Source organism: Arthrobotrys flagrans, assembly GCF_004000055.1.
Source record: "Arthrobotrys flagrans strain CBS H-5679 chromosome Unknown unitig_8, whole genome shotgun sequence".
Classification (NCBI taxonomy): domain Eukaryota; kingdom Fungi; phylum Ascomycota; class Orbiliomycetes; order Orbiliales; family Orbiliaceae; genus Arthrobotrys; species Arthrobotrys flagrans.
This window is the reverse complement of record NW_027137553.1, coordinates 4,240,027-4,252,617: the sequence shown is the minus strand read 5'-3', so window position 1 is coordinate 4,252,617 and position 12,591 is coordinate 4,240,027. Positions and strand designations below refer to the sequence as shown.

At 49.2% G+C, this 12,591-nt stretch overlaps 4 protein-coding genes across 4 annotated transcripts; 2 read left to right on the top strand and 2 right to left on the bottom strand.

The window, feature by feature from the left end:
• Positions 1-546: 546 nt before the first annotated feature.
• DFL_007725 (uncharacterized protein) lies at positions 547-6,638 on the bottom strand (the record flags this gene model as incomplete). Its single annotated transcript, XM_067637352.1, has 6 exons — positions 547-1,338; positions 1,406-1,710; positions 1,770-1,977; positions 2,035-2,450; positions 2,506-5,324; positions 5,392-6,638. 6 exons carry the CDS (start codon positions 6,636-6,638, stop codon positions 547-549), a joined length of 5,787 nt encoding a protein of 1,928 aa, XP_067488877.1.
• Positions 6,639-8,756: 2,118 nt separating this feature from the next.
• DFL_007724 (uncharacterized protein) lies at positions 8,757-9,237 on the top strand (the record flags this gene model as incomplete). The annotated part of the gene is made up of 2 exons (XM_067637351.1): positions 8,757-8,786; positions 8,839-9,237. 2 exons carry the CDS (start codon positions 8,757-8,759, stop codon positions 9,235-9,237), a joined length of 429 nt encoding a protein of 142 aa, XP_067488876.1.
• A 379-nt stretch (positions 9,238-9,616) lies between these two features.
• DFL_007723 (uncharacterized protein) lies at positions 9,617-10,693 on the bottom strand (the record flags this gene model as incomplete). The annotated part of the gene is made up of 4 exons (XM_067637350.1): positions 9,617-9,643; positions 9,702-9,775; positions 9,833-10,597; positions 10,651-10,693. The coding sequence occupies 4 exons, from the start codon at positions 10,691-10,693 to the stop codon at positions 9,617-9,619; spliced, it is 909 nt and encodes a 302-aa protein (XP_067488875.1).
• A 315-nt stretch (positions 10,694-11,008) lies between these two features.
• On the top strand, positions 11,009-12,495 carry DFL_007722 (uncharacterized protein; the record flags this gene model as incomplete). Its single annotated transcript, XM_067637349.1, has 3 exons — positions 11,009-11,199; positions 11,344-11,956; positions 12,025-12,495. The coding sequence occupies 3 exons, from the start codon at positions 11,009-11,011 to the stop codon at positions 12,493-12,495; spliced, it is 1,275 nt and encodes a 424-aa protein (XP_067488874.1).
• Positions 12,496-12,591: the final 96 nt, after the last annotated feature.

The following is a 12,591-nucleotide window of genomic DNA, read 5'->3' as shown; positions in this document are numbered from 1 at the left end:
AAGAGGAGGGGAAACTAAATGGAGAAGGGGTGTAGAGTAGAGGCATAAACCTCAAAAACTAGACATAACCGCATTTCCCATTAAGAAATGAAGGAAACAAAAAAAGACGAATCAGACTAGAACGCCCCGTTGCCAGAGGATGTCACAGTAAGAAGAAAAATAGATCAGCTGTGACGAAATTAAGTGGTTGGGTAAAGGGCATTCATGAGTACCGGAAATGATTATGAATGCCATAGAGTCAAAAGAAAAACAGCATGCAGGGATAAAACAAAAAAGAAAAGGAGACAGGCTTAAAATATCTACAATCCCCAGAAAGTCGTGAACCCATTTCCATTTCCCAGAATAAAAGTAAAAAAAAAAAAAAAAGACGACCACGACATCTCTCGAGCCAACATATGCCATCTGGAACGAAAGAACCAGGTAGGCATGGAGTTCCCCGAAAAAGGAAAAAAAAAAGGGAAGGGAAACAATATTTACTAGAAGGGAAGAAAGTTAGAAAATGAAGTTATTAAAAACTGTTATCGTTGTCGTTTCCCCTTCATTCATTCACGCATCCTCTGGCGGCGGTGATATTATCGTTGTCGGCGTTGGGACTCGTTCAGTTACGACGGCTTCCTCATTTGACGGCTCATCGGCGGCGACAGCTTTCATGCCTGCTAGCATTGCCCGTGCATCCAAGTTACCCACGGGTGATGTATTACTTTCACCGTCAGCTTCTCCTGCCGAGCTCTTCGTAGCCCGGGCTCTTCGCTCTCTCCTAGAACGCCTATCTGTCTCTGCTGTACTTGCTCGCCTCACTCGTGCCGCAGCAGGTTCACCGTCTGCATCAACATCACTACCAGCTGCGTCGGGGCGCAATGCTCGAAGCATAGCTGCAGCCTTAGAACCTGCATCTTCATCAACCGTGGGAGATACTGTTGGCGGGTGTGGTGTTAGAGCACCGTTTTCGAGATTCTCGGGTGCAGCAGCACTCTTGGTCTCATTGATCACCTTCAGGGAGGCCATTGGATCCGCCTTCTCACCGGTGGGGGTAATAGCTCCTTCGGAGGCTTCGCCGTCCGTTACACCGCTGAGCGAATTGTTTGATGCCATACGTTTTATCGCATGATTCGAGCGTAAGCGTGCCCGTCGGCGTGCTTCCTTCTGGTTCTTCACATCGGGGGCGGCCGCGCGTAGCCGTTCTAGCAACGAATCCATGGCACCATTGGCGGTAGGCGACGGAGGTGGACCAGTGGCAGCAGCCAGCTTGTCCTTGGCGGCTTTGGCGCTCTTCTGCTTGAAGCGTTTCTCATAATCTGCCTTCTTCTTCTCGATATCTAAGTTGTTCTTACGCGCTTGCTAAAGTTCGGAAAAGCCATCAGTTAATTCCTAATCCCCAAACACAAATGAGAAGAAAGCGACATACCTCATATTCCTTCAGGAAGTTAACAATTTTGGGGAAGAATGTAGTCTTGGACTGCTCGTCCTTGGGATCTTCTCCGAATAGCCTCAAGAGCTTATCGTAGGTTTCACCCATATTGTCCAACTGGGCTTTGAGATACACAGCCTTATCACGAGCGTCCGGCATAACCGGATGAACGATACGCAAGACTCGGTCATCGGGGTGAAACTTCTTAGGCTCACTGAGTTTGCCACTATCGATCTGTCGTTGGACGATTTCAATTTCCTTGATAAAGCTGTTACAGTCGGTTTGAATTTGATCGATGTTAACTAAAGTATTTTGTTAGTACACTATAAAAATCTTTATGAATGGAAGTGAAAATATTCACCTCTAGTAACTTTATAACAAGGCGCAAGATCCTCAAGAATCGTATCGAATTGTGGGAAATGCTTTCGCACAGTATTTTCGACCAAATCTAAGAAAGTTGTCTGATTGGTTGCGTCCTTGGTCATCGACAAGCGAGCAAGGGAGCCAAGCTTGAAGCCGTTCGTGAATTTCGTGGAAGGATTCATGTAGTTCATCAGTTCCAGAATAAGCTATCACGAATGTCAGCATCTGCTTCATTAAAAATCAAGGTAGTATAATTTGCTTACCTCCAGGACACTCTTGAAACTGTTGCAATTCTTAACAGCATCGGCAGCCTCAATCACCTGATCAAGTTTTCCAACAAGATCATTGTAGTCGTTCTCCAAGTTGCGCGTAAGATTCAAGGCCTTCATTCTGTACTGCCAGTAGTGGTTGCAATTGTAGAATGTCTCCAGGTAAATCTGATCTTCTCGAGTGAGCTCGTTAGGATCGCTCTCACGATTCTGCGGGTCGACATCTGGCCTCTTCCAATCGGTGGAGTATGGTAGCAGTTGTTTGAGAACAAGCTGTGGAACATTACAGAGATCCTCAAGCTGGAAGAACTCCATGACGGCATCGTCGCTGATGATTTGTTTGTCGCACTGCATAATCCTCTTAACCAACTCTTCCACAGAATTCGAGTTGTATTTGCTCAGCGCAATTTCTACCCCCCAAGTTAGCACTACTGATCCAACCACACCGGTAAATAGGATACTCACGAAGCTTCTTTGTAACATCGCTACCAATAAACGACTTCTTCTCCTTCTTCTTAGCTCCACTGCCACCGCCCAAGATCTTGGCTTCCTTTAGGTAGAAATTCTTCTCCAGGACATCCCAGATACCCTTTTCACTAAGTTCGACGTAGAGACCTTCTCTTTCAGCTTTCGCCTCAGCCCAGAATGTGTAGTCGATACCGTCAAGTTTTTCAGAATGGATTGGCTTGAGCTTCTTGCGAGGCCGAGCAGCAGTGACGATGAGTTGAGGTGCCGCAACATTTGCACCTGGAGGGCCCTTGGCACCTGGAGGTGGAGGAATACCTGGGAAAGGTGGAGGAGGTGGAGGAGTAGGACCGGCGCCACCCCAACCAGGTGGAGGAGGAGGTGGTGGTGGGCCACCTTTAAACCCAGGCAAGCCTCCCGGAGGCGGAGGAGGTGGAGGAGGACCACCGCCAAAGCCGGGTAGACCAGGAGGTGGAGGCGGAGGTGCGCCCCCAAAACCAGGCAAGCCAGGAGGGGGTGGTGGAGGAGGACCACCTCCAAAACCAGGCAAGCCGGGTGGCGGTGGTGGTGGTGGGCCGCCTCCGAAACCAGGTAGACCTGGGGGTGGCGGCGGCGGAGGACCTCCGAATCCGGGTAGACCTGGAGCTGGTGGAGGTGGTGGACCGCCAAATCCTGGCATAGGTGGTGGAGGAGGTGGTGGACCTCCCCCGAACCCAGGTAGTGCTGGTGGAGGGGGTGGTGGCGGGCCACCAAATCCAGGTAGAGCTGGTGCAGGAGTAGCATTCGTAAATCCGAGCATACCAGGTGGTGGAGGTGGTGGTGGAGGCGGAGGGGGTCCGCCAGCTGTAAACCCGAGACCGCCACCAGGGGGAGGGGGTGGAGGAGGGGGTGGAGGGCCGCCAAAACCGTCTGCCGGCTTATCAACCGTCTTCTCATCCTTGTTGGTGCCGTCGGCAGCTGCCTCATCACCCGCAGGTGCTTCACCCCTCCCATCCTTCGCAATCGGACGCTTCCCAACTTGTATAATCTTTGGCATCTCATAGACAACCGGTGAGCCATCTTCGGCGTCGCTCGATGGTTCGCCGTTAGCATCAGCAGGACTGAGTAGTGGCCTGTTCTTCTTGCCACCTCGTCCGACGACACTACCGCGCTTGAGAGGCCGACTAACAGCACCAAAGCCCACACTGTCTTCATTAAGACTCGAGAGATGTCGAAGTTCAACTTCCCTGGCCTCACGTTGCAATTGGTCCATACGTTCACGCACACGTCTGAGGTCATCGCTCGGCTCAACTTCCTTCCACGCCTTGCCCTCGAGTTTGAATTCCGTCTTCTTGCGCTCCAACTGTAGCTCGAGCCTCTGCATAAGAGCCTCGCGGTCCAGGATTCCTTGCTTCTTGGTAGATTCAATGTCCTCGCTAACTCGTGACGAAACCTTCCTCTGTCCGCCACCGAAACCTTCACCACCTTGAAGTCCAGCCGTACCTTCAGAAATATTCCGCCTAGCTGTCCGAGAGCTCTCACGATCGTTGGCATCCCGGAGCATAAGATACAGTTCTCTAGTTTCCAACTCATTGCGCTGTAGCTGCTGCATATGAGCCCGCTGTAAGTCTTCAAATTCCGCCTTGAGACTGTCGTTCTGCCTCTGCGTAATAAGAATAATCTTCTCCTGCTCCTTGATCTTTTTCTGCAGTTTTGCAATAAGACCATCCGACCCAGCTTCAAGCTTCTGTGCCATATCATCGCGTTCAGCGATAGCACTTTCAGCGAGCTGCTTGGCATCGGCCGCAGCTTCTTGAGCCAGCCGAGCCTCTTGATCGGTATGCAACCTATCAAGAAGAGCCTGCACCGAGAAGTTGAGAGACGACTTCAGATCCATATCAGGAGATCGCCGATCCATGACAACATATGACAGCATAGAATTAATAAGCTGAAATATCCTCTGCGTGTCTCCCGGGTCGTTATCCTTCGCGAGCAGCATGTTTTGCATGGCACTGACAAAAAAGTCGTGGGCTTCTCCTTCTGCTCCAATCCGTTTCTGAATAGCCTCCGCAATTTGAACCGGATCGTTCATATCCTTCACCGTAGCCGGTGCAATGGATTCTTCATCATCACCTCCCAACGTGCTATCGGCAGGTCGTATACTGTCCCGATCGAGATAGTCCTCCATATCAATGGCGGCATCTTCTTCGTATTTCTCGATTTGCTTGTCGATGAGCTCATAGTTGAAGCCTCGCATCTTCTTCATCACACGCCCGAGTCCACATGCTTTGAATTGAGATCTGGTATGGATCCTCGCGGCGATATCCTCCGCTCCGCTAGCTAGGACGTTGATGAGGAACAGTGTGCTTAGAGCGTATTCCATTAACAAGTTCTCCATGCCAACTCCACCGCTCCGAACTTCCTCAGACGCGCCCACCATACTGCCCATCTTGCCTCGTCCGTCGATTGTAACCTCCACAATTCTCATCCATTCGTCGAACCTTCCCATCTCCGCAGGCTTTGATGCCTTGATCTGGTCCATCGCCTGGAGCACCCGTGTATGTCCATTTGGCTTATCCCAATGGCACAAGAAAGTGAGAACTTCGGAAACGAGCTTTCGAGTCGGTAGTCGTGGAGATATTAACGAGGCCGTGACCGCCAGAATGCAGGATTGATGTCGAAGAGCGTCGTCTGCGCCATACTTGTTGTTCATCAAAGATTTCAAACATTTTACGAGGTCGTATTCCTTGTCGAGATCCACCTTCTTGTCGTGGTTGATTCGGGAGAGCACCTCGGTCAAGGCAACTTGACCTTGGGCCTCTAAAAAGTCCTTGACCCATCTGTAGGTTTCGTTAGAAGCTATATATTGTGAGATAATACGTGTCGGCGTATGGGGAGGGAACTTACAAAAGTGGTTGGGTACGCAAGCTGACAGCCAAGCTCTGGAGCTGCTGAGGGGTGATTGGGGGTCCGCCCTGGCAGTCACTGTAGAGCTTCCGTACGTACCATTGGGGGCTTCCTTCATCGACGGCATCGTGCCACCGTAAGCCACCGACTCCAGCTGCAACCCCTACCACACCAGCAGCCGAAAGAGCCATGCTGTTGGCTTTATCTCTGGCAGCATCTCTCCGCCTATCAGCTTCCCATTCGGACAGACGGTCCTGGTAGATCAAGGTCCACTTCTTGGACGCCGGGTATGCCTGCATCTGTCGTTTTGCTTGTTCGGGAAGATTCTTAAAGTCCCGTCTATTCATCAGGTCGAAGAACATTTGTTCGATGACCCTCTCATCCTTAGGTTTCTCGAGGTAGAACGACTTCGAATTGGCGACATCGTGATCCTTGGCAGACTTGTGATGATAAGAATGGGATTTATTGGCATGAGGATTGGCTTGGAAGGAGAAGTTCGAGGATCCGGCAGCTCCAGGCGGCATAGATGCAGTTTGAGAAGGGCCCATGATGTTGGAAAAATTGTAGGAACCGGGCTTAGGCATGTCCTCCATACTGGCGAAGATGCTGTTCCTGTAGGATCCACCAGAGCTGTTTATGCTAGACAGGTCAGTAGAGTGTCTATGATCGGTGGAGACACCCGACGAGTTTACGGAAGATATGGAAGCATTTGGCGATCCAGAAGCTCTATGACTCTGGTGAAATTGTTGTTGTTGGTGGTGGTTGTTGGAGCTAGGCGGAGGCATACCGGGGGACGGTTGGGACCGGGGACCGCCTGGTAGACTGGAGATCCTCGAGTACGTGCTATCTCTATCGTGACCATCATGACCTGACCTCGAAGGAGGTACCGACCGTCTATCCACGCTCTCGGATATGCTCTTCCTAGGCTCCATATGTGAAGGTTCATAGCCACCACCGATACCAAGACTGGGGTCGTATGCCGGTACTGTGGTGATATTGGAGCTCACCATGGGGGTATTGGGAGGGGGACTGGCAGCTCGAGGAAGAATATTTTCTCGTAAATGAACTCCATGTTTGATCGGTACGGGAGGAGGGGAGGTAGCTTGCATAGCAAAGCCTATCTCGGGCGGAGGGGTCTGCTTTACGAAGTTTGTGGGAGCCCCTATGCTTATTGAGGGAGCAGCCTGCTGTTGCGAATGTTGCTTGCTGCCCTTGCTCCGGCCGAACAGCCTGGAGCTGGCCGACATGGCGACAAGTCAGAAGCGAAAGTTATCCGCCGAGGGAGGAGGGGTGGTTGTTGAGGGTGTGGTTGGTAGCGGAGGTCGTAGACGGGAGAAGAGAGATGGGGGCGAGAAGGATAAAGTGTCGATGGGGTGCACCAGAGTGTGTTTCTATTGTTGTTGCCGATGTCGTTAGGACGACCACACTTCTAAACTACTGATATCTGATATCTGATAAGTATAGGTACTTGTATTCTCCAGACAAGACTCCGACGAAGAACTGTTTCCTTTCCAGTATCGACGATAGCTGCGGTTGAAGAGGAAAAGAGGGAGATCTGAAGGAATATTATTGAGAGGAGGTCGAATGAGGCACTTGTATTTGACCAGCTGCTTGCCTGCTTGCAATATCAATGCTGGGCGGCTGGGTCAATTGCAATCATGAAACAACGTTAAACCTGTCACTGTCACAGGTACATATATTTGATATGATACGGTTTGATCGCATACAAGACATCCGCTCAGATCTTACTCATTCCAAGCCATATATATATCGACTCTTCTTCCAAGGACTGTCTATATATATGATATTGATGACGACGATATATAGATAGACATATAAAAGAGGGGAGGGGAGGGGAGGTTATATGAAAAGGATCGATGTTCCTGCTTCGACGAAAAAGCTCCGAATCTAGAATCGCGGCGTCTGCAGGTGTCGGTGTTATTCCTGCCCGATGCTGGCTACACATTGACTTATTCAGAACAAGACTCCGTCGCCCGCAGGACTAATTCCTTATACTTCCAGAATGAAAAAATAAATAAATAAAATGAATGTGAAGGTAAGCGGTTAAGATAAGAACGAAGTAAGTTCGTTAAAACAGGATAGGATAGGATGGGAATTAGAAATCGGAATAGAAAGGGGACTTTGATAGTTTAAAAGACCTGTCAAGTGACCCCCCTTAAGAAGTTATGTTTCAATGAATTCTGGTCTGCTTCACCTGCTAAAAAGGCATCCTCCCTGACAGGCGGTCCATGTCCATGCCGGAGAGGTTATCCTCCTCAATCGAATTCGAATCCCCCCAAATTACTCCACATGCGGCATGTTTATAATTGCAATCAGGTCAGGTACTTACCTTGTTTCTGTCCATCCATTGCACTCCATCCCATGTATCCCATCCCAAGGGCAAACCATTAATGATCATTTCAATGACCCTCGAATTGCGACCACACCTGTCCAGTGGACCCTGCCCTTTGCCTTTTGCCTAACAGGCCTAGGGCAAAACAAAAAAAAAAAAAAAAAGCTGGGCGATTAAATTGATTAATCGAGATTAACCACAACCACACCAGGTCGGAGCACGAGCGATTGGTTGCCGCCTGCCTAGGCCCAAACGGGCGACCAGCGATTAGATGCAATTGCAATTCGTTGGATGACAGCCACCGTCGCTGTTCGCATCCTTTTTTCCCCTTTCATCCCTATCCATGTATATATGCAAGTAAATATTAAACATGTAGTTGGGCGTCATAGGTATGTCGGTATGTTCCTGAGTACTTGCACAAGCATATATGTCGGGAACCCAAGGAGGGCATCTGCAGGAACGCGAACGGGGAGACGAGACATGTCTGTTCGCGAGGAATTGGCAGCAGCGGTGCGGAATTTAGCAGTTCAAGCGGCCCCTGCACATCAAGGCACCCGACCTTCCTCGGGCCTAGCTCGAACGTTAAAACTCGATCGTAGATAAACATGATGCATGCATGCTCAGATATATATTTTATATTATCGATAGCAGCTACTTTATAACAGAACCGTTAGCGAACAAGGACCGTCTGCATAGATCTCGTAAGTACTCAGGTAAGAAAGTAAGATATAAATAAACGCACCCGATGATATCAGACGGAAGCTGTGCCGCTGCAGAGTAATTATAATTGCGTACCGCGCCAGAGCGGACCGAAACGGACTGAAATGGTGTCGTTGGATGGAAATAGTAATACGAAATTACGTGTGTCAACAAAAATGAAACCCGCCCAACGTTAACCTCACCTCACCTCAACTTCGACTTCATCCCATCATCTCCCTTCGACTTCAACTTCGCCAGTCTCATATATCCTCCCTTCCCTCCCCCTCTTCTATCCTTAAGCTACTCGCCCGAGATGCCTTCCACGACCTCCAACATCATCACCGTAAGTTCTTCTTTCCATCACCTCTTAAGTTTTAACTAACAGGACAGATCAGACCACCCTCCTAACCCTCATCTGCGCCGCCGTCCTCTTCCTCAGCTACCGCCACGCCATCCGCCCGATCCTCTCCCGCTACAACATACCCCTACAATCCCTCCCTTCCATTCTCACAAACCGTTCCAGAGGTTGGATGGACTCTTCCTACCAACGTCTCGATCCCGATAACATCTCGTATGACTCCGACAACGAAGATATCGATGTATCCCATGCTAGAAACGGGAGAAGATTAAGCCGGGATCTCGAAGAAGGATTCAGGGATAGTGATTCCGAGGAAGAAGAGAGAGATGGGAGGCTGGGTGGGAATATTAGAAGGAACAATAGCAATCTGAGAGAATTGCCGCCGACGCCGGTGGATGACGAACCCAGGGACCGGTTTCCCGCTACGAGGATATAACGGTCGCAAACCGTCCATCTATCCGACAACTTTCCTTCCATTACGTTCACCTTTTTCGCAACTTTACAACGGACACCAACGAAATCATTGTAATACTCTTGCTTCGTTTTTCAGCTTTTGGAACCTTTGGTTTTTTAGGGGATACTTGGCCGCGCTAGGAGTCTAACGTACGGGAATGATTGGTATATACGAAAGTACTTTTTTTTTTTTTTTTTTCAGCATGGAAATGTGTATTACGAAGGCGATGCAGTCTTTTTTTCTTTAACAAATGCTGTTAATGGAGTAACATGGCATCGAATTTTTTATTTTTTATACCTTGTAATCGGGTTATTCATCGAATTGGATTCTATCACCATCACAAATCCACATAGTTTCGAGATTAAACTACCATCGAACTGACGTAGTACTGCAAGAGTAAAGAAATCAGCTTATAACCTTCCGAATATAGTATTTGAAAGACTCACATTGATGGTCGCTTGATTATCCCCTTCTTCGTCCATAAAGACATAAACCACCAGCGAATGATTATTACACAGCCCTACTCCTAGTCAGCATCTCACCCAGAAGTCGCGAACAACTAGAGTAGTATACTCACAAGCAATAACCCTCTTCCCAGCAGCACTAACCCTCACCACCTTAGCCCAATCCCTACTATCCACCATAACCTTCGAAAACCGTTCCTTCTCCTGCGTATTCAACTCCTCCTCCCCCTCCTCGTCATCCCCCTCATTATCCTCCCACTCCATCCCTCCATCCTCTCCAACAACCGGATTCATAAGACCCCTCCATTCACTCTCCACCTTCACAGCCTCAGCATCCAACTTCATCCTCAAAACCCCATTGTTATTCCCTTCAACCACAATCCTCCCATTGACCCCAACCATCTTAACATACCTATCCGTAATCCCCTTCAACTGATTCAACGGCGGTAAAATCACCGCACATCCCGGCCGGGGAACAACAGGCTTGCACAAATGCGCCACAGATTGAGGACTCAGGACCCTAACCGGAATATCCTGTACAATCTTCGCATGGTTCATACTTGCCGCTGTTTCCGTTGTGATTATCACGCTTAGGCGTGGGATTCCTTCCTTTTTCGTGAGTTTTATACTGGCGGAGGTGTAGGAGTTTGCGGCGGATTTTAGGGAGCGGTGGAGGGTGTCGAGGGGGACTTCGAGGTTTATGATGTCATCGTGGGCGGAGGTGATTTTGGGATCGGAGAAGATTGAGGAGGAGGAAATGGTGGCCCAGACTTGGGATTGACTGTTGTCGGAGGTGGAGAGGACGCGGAGTTGGAGGTGGGAGGGGGTTAGTTGGAGCCAGCCTATTTTTCCGACGACGGAGAGGGTGCCGGCGACTTCTATATCATACATTAGCATCCTTTATACATGTATGATCAGAGTGAAGACTTACTGGAGAGGAGGGAGATATTGTGGATGTCCGAACGGAACTTCATCGTGACGATACTCTCTCTCCCACTCGAGTAGATATTCTAAGCAGTAGAAGTAATATCATGGAGCCCTTGATGCCATTCGATTTACGCATCGAGCTCAGCCTGATATCGATATACGTGATGAGTCGCGTCGCAGTCAGAGCCAAGGGTTGTTGTTTTTGTTACATTTTAACCCCTTCTTCATCTTCTAACTCCATCCGTCCTATCACCACCGGCACCATCATCTTCGATCCAATCTACATTTATCCGCCACTCCACGGGCCTCAGATGATTCAACGGCAACGGTTACTTTACGTAAAGGTAAAGTACTAACGGTAAATGTCGACCAGCCCGGCCACGGAGACTTGGGCATTTCCGTCTTCGTCCCAGCCTCGACAGCATATCACTTCCACCACCGACATGGCTTCGTCGCAAAATCAGCCCGTCGTCGCGGCGGATATGGCTGCTCAATCTTCTCCACAATCACGGTCGCCACCATTACAACCTCTGGTACCGAGGTCGTCTTCAAAGTCAGCTCTGCCTTATTCTTGAAACCAGGTTATTTCTATTCTATTTCATTTAACATCTACTACTACTATCACCACCAATATACCACTTTATTCATCTGGAAGACAAGATCATGAGATTAACTTACCTCCAATGGACAATTACAGCTGGTCCTTCCTCCAAGGCTTCCTCATCGGCCAACTCAGCGTCATAATAATGATCTGTGCGTTCATCAAATACTTCATCTTCAGCGACCCCTCCACCGACTCTTCCTCTTCCCGTTCAAAACGCAACAACAGCAGTAGTCGTAAACTGCACAAGAAAAAATCCACCAGCGTCCTCCGGAACCCTCCACCTCTTACCACCGCCACGATCCTCTCAAAAACATATTATAACGTCCACTCCCACCAACCGGAATCTCTAGACTGGTTTAACGTCCTGATCGCCCAAGCGATCGCTCAATTCCGTGATGATGCTCGAACAGACGGTGCTATACTCGATAGTTTGAATAAAGTTATCAATGGACCTAACAAGCCGGATTTTTTGGATACTATTAAGATAACGGAGATTAGTCTTGGGGAGGATTTCCCGATATTTAGTAATTGTAGGATCACACCGAGTCTTGAGGAACCGGGCAAGTTGCAGGCGAAGATGGATGTGGATTTGTCGGATGTTATTACATTGGGGGTGGAGACGAGGTTGCTGTTGAATTATCCGAAGCCGTTGGTGGCGGTATTGCCTGTTGGGCTGTCGGTGTCGATTTTGCGGTTCTCGGGGACGGTAAGCGGTCTCTTTTCATTTTCTAATCCGAAATATAAATACTAACGTGCGGATGTGGGTGTATAAAGCTATCTATCTCCTTCATACCCTCCCAAGAAAACACCTCCAACTCAACCACGCTAACCTTCTCCCTCCTGGACGACTACCGTCTCGAACTTTCGGTGAGATCGCTAGTCGGCTCGAGATCCCGTCTTCAAGACGTCCCCAAAATCGCACAATTGATCGAATCTCGGATCCACGCATGGATTGATGAACGAGTTGTAGAACCCAAGTTTCAACAGATAGTTTTGCCTAGCCTATGGCCTAGGAAACGGACAACTCGTGAACACGCACCGGATACGTTTACTGACAGCGATAGTATTGATAAGGGTAGTAATTTCAGGGATGGAGGGGTGGTCGGTGGAGGAGTGGGAGGTGGGGCGGTAGGGGGTGGGGAGGGTAGTATGAGGTCCGGTGGGTCGCATAGGAGTAATTCCATGAGACAGCGACGGGCGCCATTGATGACGGCTATGCACCATCACGACTACCCCACCCCGTAGGCCCCTTTTTCCATCACATCTCACCTCTTAGCGTACATGCTATAGTAATATAACACAAGAATGCCGTAATATATACCATTCCCTCTATATACAAGC